Here is an 18249-nt window from a genome sequence, read left to right on the forward strand (position 1 = left end):
CCCCCCCCGTCAAAATGTTACATGATGTCATGCCAACACAATGGGAGTTGGGATCAGTCTATTATATTGAAACTTTTGTAGAATTGGGTTTTTGGCATTGATTTTTTTGGGTCAATTTCCGCTGGAATTGTCACACAGACAGAGAGGCTCGATAACAGTTCTCCGCACAGAAGAATTTAACTCTAGTCTTCTGCACGCGACTGGAGTGCATAACTACACCAGTTGCTGGAAATGTAGGCATAGTATAACATTGTACATAAAGTAGTAAATGTACATGTAATAATGTGACACAGAGGAGACTCTTAGTATAAGCATAGCCCTTTTTTCCACCTGCCCTTGAGCATTTAGTACAGCTCCTTCCTCAATAAATACATGAGCAAGCCTCATCTGCAGTGTTAGAAAAGATTTTGTACGTTTTGACAGAATCCGTTCTGATCAAAGTAAAGCCTCATGACCTCCCTACAGCTCTCGATTCCTAGTTTCCCAGAGGACACAAAAATGGGGTATTGTCGTCTGTGGTGTGTAGGTAAGGCGCTTTGACTTCTTCACACACCGGAAATCCCCGAGTTCAATTCCTATGTAGGGAGTTTTGTCGAGTACCCCTATCTTTCAGTCAGTTTTTCAAAAGTTTTAGTAGAGGTTTTACGGTGCTCACAACTGCATAAGGTCATATGATCGCCAAGGGGTGGATGTCAACAGAGAAGCCTTTACACAGGGAATCAGACTTACTCTGCTCACCTCTCCCCATCATTCAGCAAGGGTCATAAAAGCACCTACAAAAAACCCCAACAAAACGACCAAAAACAAAACCAAAGTGGGGTGGCCTCTCATCGTCAGTTGTTTACTCTCTTAAATTCACCATGTGCAACACACTGTAAACCTTTTTAACCCTATCTGTACGCTGTGTTTTACTATCGTATCCATACGACGTGGGGAGCCCTGTGCCACCACTTTCCTACGAGGAAATTTACTCGTTATATCCGATCCGTACGCTTTTGCATAGCAGTTTGTCAAAATTATTTTTTGAGAAATACTGAGTTTCAAAGAGATCTTCGTACTAGAAGCATTCTAAAATGTGAAGAATACAACCCCGGGGGTACAAAATGACCCCAGGGTGTACGGATAGGGTTAAAAAAGATTTAGTACGAGTTTTACAGCACTTGCAATGCCATTAGGAGGTCCGAAGATTCGATGTGATAAAGGAGAGAGATAAAAACAATAGATACAGTGATGGGAAAGAAGGAGCAAACCACACCAGAGCACCCACCAACCACCCACACTGTAAACCAGATGGTTCTCCTCAAACTCTGTCAAACTTATCAAACCTGGTGGACTGAGAAAATGATAAAATTTACCTTTCCAAAGGACAAATCACCAAGTGGGAAGTATATTTTGTACACATATGTACCACCATGTTTAAGATTTAGAATGCATGTCTCAGAAAATGAAGTGCTTTTGACATTTATATTAACTGTTAACCTCAAACAAAAGGTCAAGTGGCACCTTCAGCTAATCATGACTATTCCAACACTTGCTGGTCCTTGACCTACCAAACAACAGTATTGTATTCTCCTCCTTGGAAGTGTTCCTTTGGTATGACCTACTGTCTCGTCATGCAAACAGGATTCTGTCTTCACAAGCGTCAAGTTTCAAGCCGCTCCATAAAATACACTTTATACCTAGCTTTTCTGAAATGTGGACGGTTGATTACTTCAAAAACAGTGGAGAAGTTGTTTTGCAGTTTTACAAGCTGCTTTGAAGATGAATCTAAATTTTTATAGAATTTATAAATTGGCGGGGGGGGGGGGCTGGGCTACTATTTAAAACAATTTTCATCCACTTGAGACTTCATCAGTCTATCTAGAACCAGCCCACTTGTAAGAATAAAATATTCCCACATATATGGCAATACATCCAGAGGTCCGGTTCTCTTTTTCTATGCTATTTCCCTAGCACTCCAAATAACCCTTGAAAAAAAAAAAAAAGGTCCCAAAATCACAGAATGGACACAGGGTATTCCATGAGGTCATGCAACTTCTACTTCTTCCGACTTAAAAATATAATACAATCAACAAAAGGGTATTAAATGTACCGACTTTTTTTGTGTGTTTTATTTCATTCATACAAGAAATGATTGTTTCAATAAATACATACTTCGAAAACAAATTTACTGACAATCCAGTTGCTCACTTGCACAAACATGACAACAAAGAAAATGACACACGCCCACCCCTTTTAAAAAAAGCCCCTAGTAGTTCCCATTAAACCCAGCTGACCAAAATACACCATTACACTCCAAGTTCAAGGGGAGGAAAAAAACAAACAACAACAAAGAATCCAAGCAAGACAAAAGCGCAGATTACCAAGTCTGCATTTTCTTTCTTTTTTTTTTTGATGAGAGAAAATGTTCACTATTGGAATGTGCACATGAATATAAAATATGAATTGTGAAGAACAAAAACAACATTTAGCCTAACTTGAGTCTTCAACTGTATAAACTGAATAATCGAATGATGATGAGGAAATCGTCACCTCGCAGACACAGAAAACGGCAAACAATTGCAGCACATTTTAACGTGGGGATTGAGGATGTCACAAGAAACAGGGACTAATCCACACGACCTTCTCTTGTAGGGTACTATAAAGTAACCTCATCTCTTCCAATCCCAAAAGAAACCAACAACACAAAGAAAAAAACAACAACCCGCACAACAATCACACACTTTGAGAAACAATTAACTTGTATAAGCCCCACACTTTTGTCCTTTGGATGAACAAGTTGCATCATATATATACAAGCAACTCCTGATAGAAACTCCCACAACAGTAGATGATACAGGTCAAAAGTGGTGAGCACGTGTACAAACCCCTCACAAGCATCATGTGCACATGGTTAATGAACTTTTCTCCCCTATCTACATAGCATTCCAGATCATGCATGCACTCCAGAGCCTTAAAGAACAAAGGGGAAAAAAAAAAGTAAATGCGAAAATAGTATCACATTCATTTACATTCACTGTACTTGGGAAAACACAAACAAAATTGTGTGTGTGTACCACTTCAGACCCGATACAGTGACAACTAAACTCCTACCAGTCAAGAGATACGAAAATAAAACATGCAGCTGCTTTCATCTTAAAGCAAGATGGTATCGGAAGTAAACACTGAATTTCAAATTGTAATTTTAATGCTTCAGCTCATTAGCTCTGAGTGTCCCAAATACATAATGTGCAAATTGCAAAAGGGGAAAAAAAAAAAAAAAAAAAAAAAAAAAAAAAGGAAAATAAAAAGAAAAGCCTCTAGAACCACTCATTATGAGGATTTCTTTTTTAGAGTATTGGACAGCCAATCCAGTCCTTCATATAAGCCGTCTCCACTTGTGGCACATGTAGCCTGGATAAACCATTGACGACTACGAAGTGAGTGCAGGCCAAGCTTGTCTGTGATTTCTGCAGCATTCATAGCATTTGGCAGATCCTGTGAGGAGGGAAAACACAGTGAGAATGAGATACAAGATTAAAATAGAATGATCAGAACCTGACTGTTGACACTCGCCTCAAAAGAGCTTTGTTTTTCAAAATTAGTAGAGTCTAATTTCCCAACTGAGTGCACAATTGATTCTACGATTAGTTAGCAAATATACAAACAAAGAAGTTGAAACCTGATAAAACAAAGAAAAACACATCTAAAGTGCATTAAAATATTATCAAGATCTACTTAGCAGTCAATTTCCAGTGAAGCCAAATGTTGCCTTGGATACCAGACGACATACCGTGTTCTACCTGCCCCCTCCTCTTACTTCAGTCTCTTTTCCGAGTCCGAATAAGGGTTTTATCTATTCGGACTCGGGTCCGAAAAAAATGTTTTATTTATTCGGACTCAGCTTCTAAGTGAGTTATGTGAATGTGAGGAGGTTACATGATAAAACTGTCGTCGGGGGATTTTTATGTAAAACCAGATTCAGAACTAGAATTGCCTACAGGGACTGTGTAATTGTGTCAAAAGTCAAAAGACTGCACTCTCATTATATCTACCCAATGTCAGTGTTTAAGTACACGGTAACCCACAACTCATGGTCTTTCCACCACCACTATAGTATCATCATTACTTCCACCACCATTTGTCTTTCCACATGTTTAATTTCATTTTGTTGTGTTATAGTTTTTAAGTATTTTTTTAAAAATCACATCGCACAAAATGGACAGCCGTGGCCTCTTCCCACAGCAAGTCGAGAGTGCGATATTGCTACGCGCAATCTCATTAGTCGACCTTATTAACGTTGCCCCCGGCAAGGTCAACTCAACTTAGTTGTTCTGTTCAAACTAATGATCCAGGGAGGGCCAGTTTAGATAGATCTAGTACTGGATATTAAAGTTCACGTCTCGCTTGTTATCATTATACATGTAATTGAAAATTTTTTCATAGATGCTGGAAATATTTTAGGAATAAGGGTCAGAAGTCGAAAGGGATGTCATGCTGGACTCAATTCAGAGTCCGAATATAATTTTTGTCTATTCGGACTGAGAAAAAAAACAAACTTGCATTTGCACTAAAGAGGCCATCTGCCTAAGCAATGCTGATAAATAAAAGAAATCCTCTGGAAACTTGTACATGTTCATGTAAAACCAGCAAAGCACAAAAATTACCTTGCTGAATGCCAGGTTAAGGGCAATTGACAAGTAGGTACCACCACAAACTGAAATTTCAAAGTCCTCTGATTTCAATCTTCTGGCGCTCATATGACCTTATGCAGAGTTGCGAGTGCCGTAAAACCTCTACTAAAACCTAAAACTTTAGCTTCACTCCGTCTCTTTCTCACTTGTTGACACCGCATTTATTTATTTTCATGTGAAGAGTATAAATAAGTACATTACATACTATTTGTATAGCTGTTCCTCTTTTATTTTTTCCTCTTTGTTGTGTTTTAATTTGTTGGTGTGTTATTGTTCCGATGTGTTGTTTTTTTTGGGTGTGTGTGTGTGTGTGTTATATAGCGTAATGTAATTTAATTTGATGTTGTTCCTACCTTTATATATATATAAAAATGTGTTTTGTTAGAGCGTGTCTCCACCAAAACCGAGTACCGACACTGGCAGGCTCCCTGTGTGTGATTCCATAATTTTCATATAATATCCTGTATTTTTTCTTGAATTACACACGTTTAGGGTTAAAACGGCTCATCTTCGGATAGGTGGACACACCTTTGTTCATTTTTGTGGTTGTCTATGTGCTATCCTAATCTTTATTTCATTCTGTTGTGAAACCTTTCCTTTTCACGTTTTTACACTCTGTGTGGCTACAAATGATATATTGGATGCTTAAAACAGAGCACAAGAGATTCTGGTACTTTAGATTGAGTTACCTCTTTCAACATATTGCTCTATACGTCGTCACAGAGTTGAAAGCTTGAAAATTAATGGCAACTTTTGCCATTTGTGTGGCAACAAACGCAGATGCTAGATTATTCTGAGCATTTTGATACTAAATTTATGCATATAAAGCTTCATTTTTAACAAAGTTATGAACATCTGAAGTGGCAGAAAAATGCTATATTTTTTAAATTGCGAAATGTCTGCACTTTGAGATGCCACAACATTTTTAAATTTGAATGAACATTCACAAAAACTTGTAAACACACCCATGCACATAGAGAACAAGCCCAATTTTTTCAGGGCTATCAAATAACCAGAAGATCAAAATTTATTGATGTAAACATGGCTTTTTGACCAAAATGGCAAGGAATACAAGGGGAGGTTAAAATCACCACTCACGACCACCGGCTTATCGGCTGCGCGTCGGGCCGCGCTGACGGGAAGGAGAAAGAATTTATACGAAACGGGGGCTATGGCGCCCTGCTTGCGAGCCAATGGGGATTGTCCGTTATTTATTTGCGTATAATGGCTGTGTTATTCTTGAAGAGGAATGAATGGGCTTTCTGCCGATATATTTTCGTAGTCAGTCCGATCACTGGTTCCATAAAAAAAACAGTATCGAAAGTTTTCACACGCAAATCTCTTCTATTAGTTCTTTAAGGACAGTCTTTAGAAATATAGCACCGGAAAGAGCGGTTTCTCATCTTGAAATATCGACGAATCAGATTGCAGTATCTAATACCATACGCTCCCCGTTCCTGTTCAACCGAGGCCACTCTTAACTCACTTGCGACTGGGCCCTTTCACCAGTCACAAGCGTTGAAGACTGGCGTTTTTGGGGGTATTTCAATAAATCACCACAACTCTCAGAATTACCCTATTGTAATCATTTTTTGACACAGTAAAGTAACATTCAAGCTTAATCTAATACAAAAAACTAAAGTTGTCTAAGTCTAATACTTTAATTTGTATGATTTTTTAAAAATTGGCATGAATTTGATTTTCCGAAAAATTTCCAGAGACGTGACAAGTAGAATGAAATTCACTGCAACAACAAAAATAAAAGTTCAAAGTGTTCTGGTTTGATTTGTATACCTGTGCGAGTGTTTGGTGAAAATATAAAAGCTGGTCTGTGCATTGATTCAGACCCATACACTGAATTACATGAGACAGATGTACGGCACGACGTTGTGATTTCGTTGCGCGAAAAACAACACCGGTACTAGTGCTAGATCTAGCCCAAGAACTACGACTCGGGCCGACATTCCAGGATCCTTACTATTAGACACATCATATTCTGAGACACTAGAACTAGTAAAACGCACAGAAGTATAGAAAATGTCGAAATTATGTGATTCTTGTTCATGCGACTTCTTCGACCGTTACTACGACGCGACTGTCGGATTACTATCAGCTGTATAGAAAAAAAAAACAAAGCGCGAGTTCCGGTCTGTTCAACCCCAGTTGGGGTCACTGTCCTTCAGCTTCAATAACTTAAAAACTACCGGCCCCAGAGATACGAAACGAAGTCTAAGTAGCTCAGGCTTGGCCAAACAAGGGTACGAGGCGGGTCTCGCGATCCGTGCGTGATTTGTAGAGCGGGAAAAAAAATTCCAAAGTTGGTCACGCAGGGCTTGTGAGACCCGCCGCGGGTCACGCAACTGTTGTGTGACCCGTCTGAAGTGAGTTAAAAACCAATATACGAAACACGCGGCCGCTACAGTGAAAACCTCGATAGTGTTGTCTTTTATCCCATAAGATTTTGCTTTCAAAAGAATCGTTGATTCAAATAAATAATACCACTTAAAAGAGGAAAAGCTCCTCTTTCTTCTGATATACCAAGTGTCTGTGTGTATACATGACCACATGGTGTTTTAGGTAGGCAAAAATATGGGTTTTGGTCTTTGTGACAGTGACAGTGCGCCACGGGGGCGCAAGGCCAGTTTGCGGTACCTATACGAGGTCACAATCTTTTCATAAATCAAAAAGACCTAAAATTATTCCCAAAAGAAATGAGTATACCTGTTTGTTCGCAAACACAAGGAGGATGGCATCTCTCAGTTCATCTTCATTCAGCATCCTCATCAATTCTTCTCTTGCTTCACCAACTCTTTCTCTGTCATTACTGTCTATCACAAAAATGAGTCCTGAAAAAATTGAGAACAGAATCAAGCCTTGTCATTGACTCAAATCACTACGTCTCCCCTTAGTCAAGGGTTTTAAAGACCTTTTCACAATTTTCTTAAACTTTACTGTTATGTTACTCATACTCTCCCTCTCTTAGAATTTCTATACTACACAATTCCTTAGGATTTATTAGTTATCGAAGACACCCCCCCCCCCCCAACATGAAACAAACATGCAGCTTCAATACTTTTTAACTCACCAGCTGTAAGCCCTTTAGCATGCATTTTAACTTCAATCACCATGATGCCAATTTGAAACATGAAAAATACTATTCTTGATTTATCGTTCTCCCTTTATTATTTTATCATTTTTTTAAAAGAGAAAGAATAGACCACTATCTTGAACTATGACTCGCAACTCTCCAAAAAGTGAATTTTTAATCACCAGGACCCTCATGTACACAAAATAAGAAGATTCTATAGGAATGGCTTAACACTTTGCCATCACAAGGCTCATGAGTCACATCGTCCATCATAGAGATGTGATGGCAAAGTGCTCAACCCGACTGCGGATCAACCTAAACTGATTTTCTCATAGATACAAAACAAGTTTACATGTCATGAAAAAGAAATCACGGCAGGTGTGAGGAAAAGCCACGAAACGATAAAACTTATCACTTTATTATAAACTGCAATAAATGGCTGTACCACGTAAATGATGCTCAACGGACACAAAGAAAGTGTTTAGTTTTAGTAAAAGTTTTATGCAACTTGCAACACAATAAGGCTATTTAAGTGCCGAAAGACAAAGAGAAGCATACTAATGAAATTCTACCTGTACATACACTCTCTCATCAATCTTACCTTGTGTGTTCTGAAAATAATGCCTCCAAAGGGGTCGAATTTTGTCTTGGCCACCAACATCCCACACTGTGAAGCTGATGTTCTTGTACTCCACTGTCTCTACATTGAACCCTGGAAAAAACAACCACAACTGATTTTATGAAGGACACACTGCATTAATGTTTAAAAAAACAAAAACACCCAACAAAAAACAAAAGCCTTTAAAACACATGCTATCCAGAAAAGTTTTCCCTTCCTTTTGCAAAATGGTTATCAAGTACATAGAACATTTCTTTTTAACTAAAAGAAAAAAAAATTAAATAGTAAATTAAAATCTTTTCTTTCAAACATCTTTATTACAACATGGTACTAAATAAATGTAAATGGTCTAATTACAACAATTACAAGTAAGACAACCTCATTATATGTTGCTAGATGCCTTTGTTGCCAGGTTTTGCTAAAGCATGAAAAGGAACACCTAAATATAAACATACTGCAGTGTAGCATGCACGCAAACAGGTTTTCAGGTCATTAATTTTTCTAATACACATGTGTTGTATTTTTTTTTGGTTGTATTAAACCATTTACATATAATGAAAACATTTACTTTCAGACTCTAAATTTGTTCAATTAGAACCCTGTTATACAAAAAGTCCCACTACAACGCCAACTTCAGGCTTGTTCAAAAGTTGGTGGAATACTGCGGTACTGTAATGACTTACCAATTGTTGGGATCGTTGTGACAATTTCACCCAGTTTCAACTTGTACAAGATTGTGGTCTTTCCAGCAGCATCCAAACCAACCATCAAAATTCTCATTTCGGACCTCCCAAAGAGGCCCTTGAACAGCGAAGCAAACATGTTCCCCATTTTGATCAGTTCTCACTTGAATCCCCTGTGAAAGAAAAAAACAAACCATAATTGTTAAACAGTTGGGACTGGAAAAACAAACATTACAGTAGCCACTACAAAAGAAAAGAAGACACCCTCCATTGATATTAACATAGAATTGGGCTTTGTAAGTGCCTGAATGTCATTTTGACAGGTCCCATAGTTTATGGCCCTGTACAAAACAGCCCAAAATCAACACAAACCACAAAAATGTCAACGTTTGTATTGTGAACATTTCAGATCACCTTTTAAATGTAAGCCTGTGTTCCAAATGAAGTTCCAGCTTTGCATAACGCCAAAATAATTCTACTGATCATATAGGGTTAATAAACACAAACTGTTATGGTAAAATTTAACTACAATGGAGCCCACGAACAAGTCTGCAATTTGCTCTGCCAATAAACAATGCACTGTCCAGATTCCATTTTCTCAGCTTTCTTTCAATGGATACAGTGAACAAAAACCGAACCCATACAATTTCATTCTAAATCCTGTCTTTGTTTATGACTTACTATCTGACACCCTAACCTATATTTTAAAAAAAATAAAAGACAGTGCAAAAACACACAAATCAAAAGGCCAAAAAATTTGTGAACAGTGGCAACCTTTAGGATAAGATCCATGTCAACCGAATTTTTTTTCTGATCAAGCTCAATATCACAACATAACACAATAGTAATAGATCTATATAGTTTTTAAAAATCTCCACACAAATGGTTTCACAACAAAAAAACTTCCACCTCTTGTCCTGGCCCACACCACAGATTAACTGCATTTCAACAATGATTGGGATTTGAAAGTAACTAAAATCAAAATGCTCTGGTGTAATTAAGTCTAGCACTCCATAGTACTGTCAAAAATTAACATTTTGTGACAATGTATCCAAGACAGGGAAAAAGCAAGACATTTGTCCATCCCAAACTTCATTAAGAAAATGATTCTATAAAATACAGGGCTAAAAATTTTAAAATGCCAAACAAAACACAAGAAGAGAAGACCTGAAGTATAGGATTATTTTTTATTGGAATTTGACTACATCCACAATGTTCTGTTCAACATAGAAAGCTCCTTAACACTGTTGCATACAAGTACATTTAGCATGCATGCACACTGACAGCTCATAGCATTCAGTTTAACATACACAGCAGTACTTTATCCATAAAAACAAAAGAAACAACACATCCATGACCTATGACGCTCTTCAATCATCTATGTGAACAGGTGTTAAGGAAAAGGCTTGATGGCCCACATACTGACCTGTATGAACACACATGGTCAACTACTGAATACATACACATCCCATTACCCCATAAACAACAAAGCATTAGCTTACTTTTTAATTTGAAAATCAGAAGCTGACCCTAAGGGGAATAATAAACAGTAATCACTGAGCCTTGCAAAATTGGAAAAAAGGGAATGTTCTTTTTGCTCTACAAGTAAAGACTTCGCAGTTTTCAAAATGAAAAGAAAAAAGTAATCACCAATACCCTGATCCCTGTAAACAAGCTTAATCTACAGATACACATAGTTTGTGGTATTGTAAAACAAATATTACAACGCTGAAATCCTCTTTCACCTGTATGGAAACGACATAATGCCTGGGTGTTGGCTGGCTGGCTACCCCTTTGCACCCTGTGACGAAGAATGCTTCACACTTTTGTTAACATTTGTGATCTTTTACAAAGACTACTACCCTTAATTGATACAACAGTTCTCAACTTTCACACAACAATGGTGAGTGAAGAAACCCATGGCCATGAAATTTCCAAGCATCCAATGCAGATTCTGAAAGTTTTTGTCTACACTAATCAGTTACCATTCATCGAGACAAAGCAAAAATAGAAAGCAAACAGTACCATAATTTATCCAAAGATATCACACACGTGTACTGCTTTTATTTCAGTAGATATATATTTGATGGGACACTCACATCCAATTCCCATATGTGTGTGCCACCCATGTAAATGGTAAGTCAAAAATAAATTTAAAAAAATATACAGTGAAGTGTCATGCCACTGTAGTATATTCCTCACAATGTGAAGGCACATCAAGCTTTGTTCGAGTGAGGGGTAAAAAAGGCGTTCGCTCACCAGTGTATACCTTTGCAAAACTGGGCAATGTACTGTTAAAAAAACAACAACTGGTAACACACCTGTGACACCTAGAAAGAAGGCATATTGTATTCTCTCAGCTCTACTGAAAGATTTCTGGCTGCTGCCATACAGCAAAACTTTTATCAAGTTTTAAAAACAAGCAAATTTCAAGGTCCATAGCATTATCACTGATCAGTATTTTGAGTTGACTTATCATCAAGATGCATATGAGACAATTTAAAAAAATAGCAACAAAAACTTCATACCAATTTTGAGCTTGACCCTTGAAAATATCAGCTTGTATCAGTTTTTTTGTTTGTTTGAGTAAAGAGAAGCACATTGGCACAATAATGGTTATTTAGAGCAAGAAAAAAATAAGATAGAGAGACAGAACAAGAGGGAAAGTAAAGAAATAGGACCCACCAGTGGCACCCTGTGCTTAAATGTCAATAAGGTTCATTATCAAATTAACAAAGGGATGAGTTCAGAGATATTGGCTACATACATAATTTGATCATTGTGCTGTTTGATTTATCAGACTTATGAGCACTGAGCACATTTCTGGGGGGGGGAAGAAGAAGCACAACACTCATGATAATAAACCATACTAATGAAACTTCAAAAGCTGCATGAAGGACACTTAATTGTTACAAAGACAACAGGATGTAATATAAATATATGTAAAAAATACAAAGTACCAAACTCTTCCATTGGAATGAGTTGAAAATAAAAAGTATTGTTCACTGACAGCAGTAATGGCATCAACAATGTGAACAAAAGAAAAACGCACCAAAGTAGAGGCAACAAACGCGTGACAAAGGAACCCGATACTCATGAAGATTAAATGAATCCCAAGGAAGTGAAAAAGATATGTCTGAATACAAAAAATCCTCGGTAACCCTAGTACAGGATCCAGACTTGATGAGGAGGAGCATGGAAAGTAAAACCATAATTTACGAAATATCAGAAAAACTCAGCATTTGCACCAAAAAGAAAAAAAGACACAAAAACAGACCAACTGTTCCCTAGCAGAAGCAACACTGGGACTTCGTTAAATAAAAAAATAAATAAATAACAAGCCACAATTAACCCAACACTATGATACAAACCAGCTGAGGAATGAATTGATCTCAATACAGAAAAAGTGAAGATGCAACCGTGAAACAAAATGCGACAAACAGAAGTAATTATGTACAGGACTAAATATATACCTAGTCTGAAAAAAAAAAAAAGGGCACGATAACAGTGCAAGTAAGAGAATCAGAAAGTACCTCCAACAATTTTCTATAATAATAGATGGAACCTGCTCACTATGACTATCTAGAGTTGAACCTATCCAAAAAATATCAATAAACTGACAAAATTTCAATCCTCACCAACCAACAGCTTACAAAATACAATCTAACTATTATTCATTCATCAGCCAGTAAAATCTGGAGGAACCGTTCACAGTGGCCCATCCAAACAATAAACAACATCAGCCTTGTCATTCCAGACAATTATTTCCGTTAAAACTTGTGAGGTAATATTACAGATCACATGAAAGAGGCTTGCATGTATGCGAACATGAGCATTTCAACAAAGATATCCACACACAAAGTCAATATAATGCATCCACCTTTCAATCAGTTTTATCATGAAACAACTAGCAACAATGTGAATAGAAACAATTTCCAAATACTAAAATATAAAAGAATAGCCCTCTCAGACACTGCATAATTTATTTAATAATAATAATTTTTAAAAAAACAACCAAAAAAAAACCCACGGGGGACGAGACGACTTGGTAGCGGTGGTTTGGCTGGATGGCACCCCCCCCCCTAATTTTTAATATGTTGCACTTATTTAAGTCCACAAGAACAAAATATAAATTGCTTCCTTCTTGCCCTTCAACTACAGAGCAAACTTGAGGAAAAGAAATTTAATTTTTAGAAAATCAATTTTTCCTCAAATTATTTGAAAGCCAGTCAAGTCCTTCATACAGTCCATCACCACTAGTAGCACATGTAGCTTGGATGTACCAGACACGACTTCTCAAATTATGGAGACCCAACTTATCCGTCACCTCAGCAGCATTCATTGCATTGGGAAGATCCTGAGAAATAAGGGGAAAAAAAACAACCTGGTGCATGAGAACCAAAAAATAGATTTATGTGTGTAATGGGAAACAACAAAATCAACTTTAACTTATAATCGATTTTTACAGTTCATATTATACATTTTTCATCATGTCAGGTTGCTTCTGAAGACATCTTTAACAGATGTGTTTAATTTCATGTTGAGATATGTTCCTTTTCTTAGAACAGGCCTTACATAAAACCTGCACATGTCATGGTTTAAGGACTGCACATCTTGTTTGAGAGTGTATGAGAGAGTGACAAGGATGTCTATTTCTTTTATCTATTTGTGTCTACAAAATTTCTTGATCAGCACTTGCTTGTTTGCGTGCTATTTTTCACCCTATTTCATTATTTGTTTTTTTGAAAATGAATTAGTTTAGTTTTTGTAAGAGTTTTACGGCACTTGCAACACAATAAGGTCATATACAAAGATTAGAGATGTTACCAGAGAGTAACAAACACAAAAAAGAAGGAGGGGAGATGGAGAGGATTAGATTTTTATAGGAAAGAAGGAGCAAACCATACTAAAGCACCCGCCAACCACCCACTTATGAATTAGTATGTTTTAAACAATGTTTGGAGCAGACAAATAACAATGTGTTGTACAAATATCACACACCAAAAAGGAATCTAGTCTTCAAAACAACAGTTGATAAAATGAGATGAATGATGAAATGAACCACTGGGTATCGAGCATGTCCATTAAATTCCCTGTACTGCACATATCATTTTTGCAACTTCAATGCATCCTAAGGCATATATTCACCCTTTATGACTATACAGCTGCTCTCCTACGATCATTTTACAAATATATGGTCACTTTTAAGCACAACGGGGCCATCCAGAAAAATACTGTTTTGAGAAAATCAAAGGTGAAGTTTTTGCCCCTTGTGCAGTTTCTTTAAAAGACAAGAGTGGTTTTCTCTATAACCAAACAAATATAATACACACTAATGAAACCAAACTTCTCCAATAGGTAGTGCAATACCCACTTCTAGTGTAGGTCAAGATTTCTGGAAACCCCTTAAATCTGGGTTAGCCCGCTTGTCCTTAAAAGCGACCATAAAATCTTTCAATTTGTGAAAGATGGACCTCTTAGTATTTGTTATTAGTGGAAGTGCTGCAGTGCATACCACACTGGACCATGCAAAGGTTGACAACATCACTCTTCACTACGGGACATACCTGCTTATTGGCAAATACAAGAACCTTGGCATCTCTCAGTTCATCTTCATTCAACATTCTCGACAATTCTTCTCTGGCTTCTCCGACGCGTTCTCTGTCATTACTATCCACGACAAAAATCAAACCTGAAAAAGGAAATCACAAAAATATGACTGTACTGTAAATAATAATTTACTCTGAATGAAACGAAGTTCCTTTTTGGAACTCACAAAACATGTTTCTCTAGTTTTATCACATAGTTTTTACCCTTTAAAAAGGAATAACCAACAGATTCTTCAATGGCAAAGGTAAGGCAGCGTGGTGAAATCAGGCGCTTGTCATAATAAAGAAATTGGAGAAACATGCATTTTCCCACCGGTTTGGAAATTTCTATTTTTTTGGCCCAACCTCATTTATGTTCCAATAAAAACAAATTTAAAAGTGAATGATTAAAGCATAGCTGCCACTCTGGAATTTTAAAAAAGGAGGAAATTCCCGCGAAAGCGTACGCGGGCTCTCCGAAGGCTAGAGTAAAACCAGTGAGATCCAGAGGCAATATACTGGAAAATCTAGCCTACGGTTTTGGAAGGGAAAACTGTCATATTTGTTAACCATAGACAACTGAATTAAAATGTATTTGAACCCCCCCCCCAAAAAAAAACAAACAAAGGCACTAAGTTGACTAACAAGCATTTGAGACAATTTGACACAGTTTGGACTTTGTGACTAAAAATCCAGTGTTTGTTGCCAGCTGGTGTCTCATAAAAAGATTTCTTTCACTTTAAACTTGTACATCGATGTAGAGCAGTATTGGATCAGGGAGGCAACACCTTGCCGCTGTACTGAGCGATTTCGGCACTCCTGTACAATTGCAGTCCCATTTGCACTTAGTGCCCCTGTAGTGTGTTTCTTATTTAGTGATCTAAACTGAATTAAAATTATAGCCTAGGCTATCTAGATCTAGAATCTAGAATATGTGTAGACCTAGATTATTACTACAGATAGATTATCTGGATCTAGATTCACTTCCATAGCCACAATAGCCGTCATGTAAACAAACGGGACCGCAATTGTGCAGGAGTGCCGCGATTTCTTTAGCGCACCAAACGCAGCATAGTGCAGCAAGCGGCTAGTTTTATTTTCTAATGAACTTTTCAAGTTGCACACCAGCTGCTTCTTTCTTTCTCATTCCAGCTCCTTTTATTTTTGCATTCTGCATCAATTTCTCTCAAATTTCCGCCGTTTTCAATTACAACTCGGCGCGCCAACGTCCCGATGCCCGATCGAAACTATGTTGCTCCACAACAATAAACAATGTGAAACTAGCGCTAGGCCTAGAAGAACGGAAGTAGAAAGCTACGGGCGTTTTCGTCTCTCTCCCGGTTCGGTGTTTTCTGTGTGTAAAAAAAAAAGTATCGCAATTTGCGACCGAGAGCGGTCCAGCGGACGAAGGAGGACAGTAGTGGGAAAAGCTAGATGAAGCGGAGTTTCCACAATTTAGCGGAAAAGTGGCAGCTACGTTAAAGGCACAAAGTATGTAATTTTTCAGATTCCAAAGACTCTTTAGCAACTGGAGTTACCAAACTTTGGAGGACATTTTTTTGGGCTAATTTCACCATGAAACCAAGCAACCCCACCTCCTTCAATAGCAAATATCTGGACTTCTATTCAAGGTAAATAGATTTTTTTTTCTTCATAGAAAGTAAGGCAAATGAACAACCTTTAAGATGACACAAATAACCCCAAATGCCCATAAATTGATATTAGATACTCTATAGGAAATAAAGAAGTTAATCTATTCAGAAATAAAGAAGTGAGAAAGATATTGCAAAAAGGTTCTCGATAAACATATTTCAGTTGCCTTTACGTCGAGATTCGCCCAGACGCCAGATTTCTCTCCAAAACAGCAAAAATATTAACAAATAATAATTTGACATAAAAATTACAAACAAAACAATATACCAATTACCTTGAGTATTCTGGAAATAATGTCTCCACAATGGTCTGATTTTGTCTTGACCGCCTACATCCCATACAGTAAAACTGATATTCTTGTACTCAACAGTCTCTACATTGAAACCTGTAAAAAAAATGAAGATCAGAAAAAAAATTAACATATAAAATACCTCCTTTATTTTATATTTACGAATAAAGACACCCCCACCTCCTCAAACAAAACAACAAAAGCCAAACGACTACATATAACTCTAATAAACTCAACACTTAGACCAGAAATATTAATTTTCTTTTTTTTAATTAAAAAAATAAAGGGAATTCATACTGCTTGTAACCTTAAACCTCTAAACAACTCCAAGCAGACAATGCAGAACTTCAACTGAACTGATGAATAAGGAACAGAAAATGCACACTGTGAAACCATTTAACAACCCACACACAACTTCCAGACCTTATCACTTTCCCACATACATACAAAATTTACTGGCAAAGGACACTGTTGAACAAATGTGTCTTTAGGCTCAAACATTACTGACAAAGGATACTGTTGAACATATTTCTCTTTAGGGTATTTTAAAACTCTCTCTAATATGATACACATTTCTTTTGGGAAGGATTTCCAAACTTTGAGGGCACAGGAAGAAAAAGCTCTTTCACCCAACTTGTTAGACTTTACATTGGGCACTTGTGAGATTTTCATCTGCAGATCTCAAATGCCTTGATGGTACATAGGATAGGGCTCAGTGGGAGAGAAGGAGGAGAAGAAAAAGCTACACAAAACTCTTACCTATTGTAGGAATTGTTGTAACAATCTCTCCAAGTTTTAGCTTGTACAAAATGGTTGTCTTGCCAGCAGCATCCAAGCCGACCATCAATATCCGCATCTCTTTTTTACCTAACATCTTTTTGAAAATTGACACAAAAGACCCCATCTTTTTCCTATCCTTTTCGTGCAAAACCTGAAAAAGAAAACAAAATACATGCATCATGAATAAAAGATACTACATCTTACTGCAGTCATAAGAGAAATTAGGAGAAAACATAAGCAAAATATAATATATAAAGCAAAATAGGATGGGATATGTTGTTGCTTTGCTTTCTAAATAAGCTGCAAATGCACTGTCCATTCTACATAGTGCATTGTGATGATCTTTAAATGCCAAAGCAAAACGAAGAGTGAAGACGGTGATGTACTTGTTCAGGTATTTGATAATGCGGGAGGACATGCAAAACTTGCAATTAAAAAATGATTAGGAATAAAAAAAATATATTAAAAAAACCCACCTGACAAAGAATTTGCAAAGAATAATTTCTTGGTCATTGTTGTTTAAATTAGAGAGGGGACAGAATTGTTTGCACCCCCCCCCAAAAAAAAACACCCCGTAGTAATTTCCTCAACTCCTACATGAATGTCAATGAATGGATCATCTTTTGGAACATATTTAAAATATAATACATTGTGACCTTCAACACTGCCTTCTTTAACCTAATACTTTGTTAACGTCTATTCTTGTTGCAGATACCACAAGAGATCGTACTGAGCTGAACGAAAAGCACCCAGCTTGGAAATGGAAGCTGTTGGCCATAAAAAAAAACCCAACAACTATTACTTCCATAACAATCATTTTGAGAACAACAACAACAAAAAAAGTCTTGACATTGTTGTACTAGCTCAACTCAAGAT

At 37.1% G+C, this 18249-nt stretch overlaps 1 protein-coding gene across 1 annotated transcript; it reads right to left on the reverse strand.

Annotated features, from left to right (window-relative positions):
- Positions 1 to 2082: 2082 nt before the first annotated feature.
- LOC101860729 (ADP-ribosylation factor 1) lies at positions 2083 to 17512 on the reverse strand. The gene is made up of 8 exons (XM_035968753.1): positions 17353 to 17512; positions 16579 to 16689; positions 14631 to 14755; positions 13265 to 13420; positions 9064 to 9223; positions 8363 to 8473; positions 7395 to 7519; positions 2083 to 3477 (listed from the first exon to the last, which is right to left on the reverse strand). The coding sequence occupies exons 1-8, from the start codon at positions 17495 to 17497 to the stop codon at positions 3313 to 3315; spliced, it is 1098 nt and encodes a 365-aa protein (XP_035824646.1). The 5' UTR covers positions 17498 to 17512; the 3' UTR covers positions 2083 to 3312.
- Between the last annotated feature and the right edge of the window lie 737 nt (positions 17513 to 18249).

The sequence above is a fragment of the Aplysia californica genome, unplaced genomic scaffold (assembly GCF_000002075.1).
Source record: "Aplysia californica isolate F4 #8 unplaced genomic scaffold, AplCal3.0 scaffold00079, whole genome shotgun sequence".
Lineage (NCBI taxonomy): Eukaryota > Metazoa > Mollusca > Gastropoda > Aplysiida > Aplysiidae > Aplysia > Aplysia californica.

What these genes read in the sequence shown, in the direction of transcription:
- LOC101860729 (XM_035968753.1), bottom strand. Translation starts at nt 17,497, where the DNA reads ATGGGGTCTTTTGTGTCAATTTTCAAAAAGATGTTAGGTAAAAAAGAG. An exon ending in CAAATAATTTGAGGAAAAAT is followed by an intron (nt 9,224 to 13,264) that starts TGATTTTCTAAA and finishes GGATTCAAGTGA; the next exon opens with GAACTGATCAAAATGGGGAA. An exon ending in CACAACGATCCCAACAATTG is followed by an intron (nt 8,474 to 9,063) that starts GTAAGTCATTAC and finishes TGTTTTTTCCAG; the next exon opens with GGTTCAATGTAGAGACAGTG.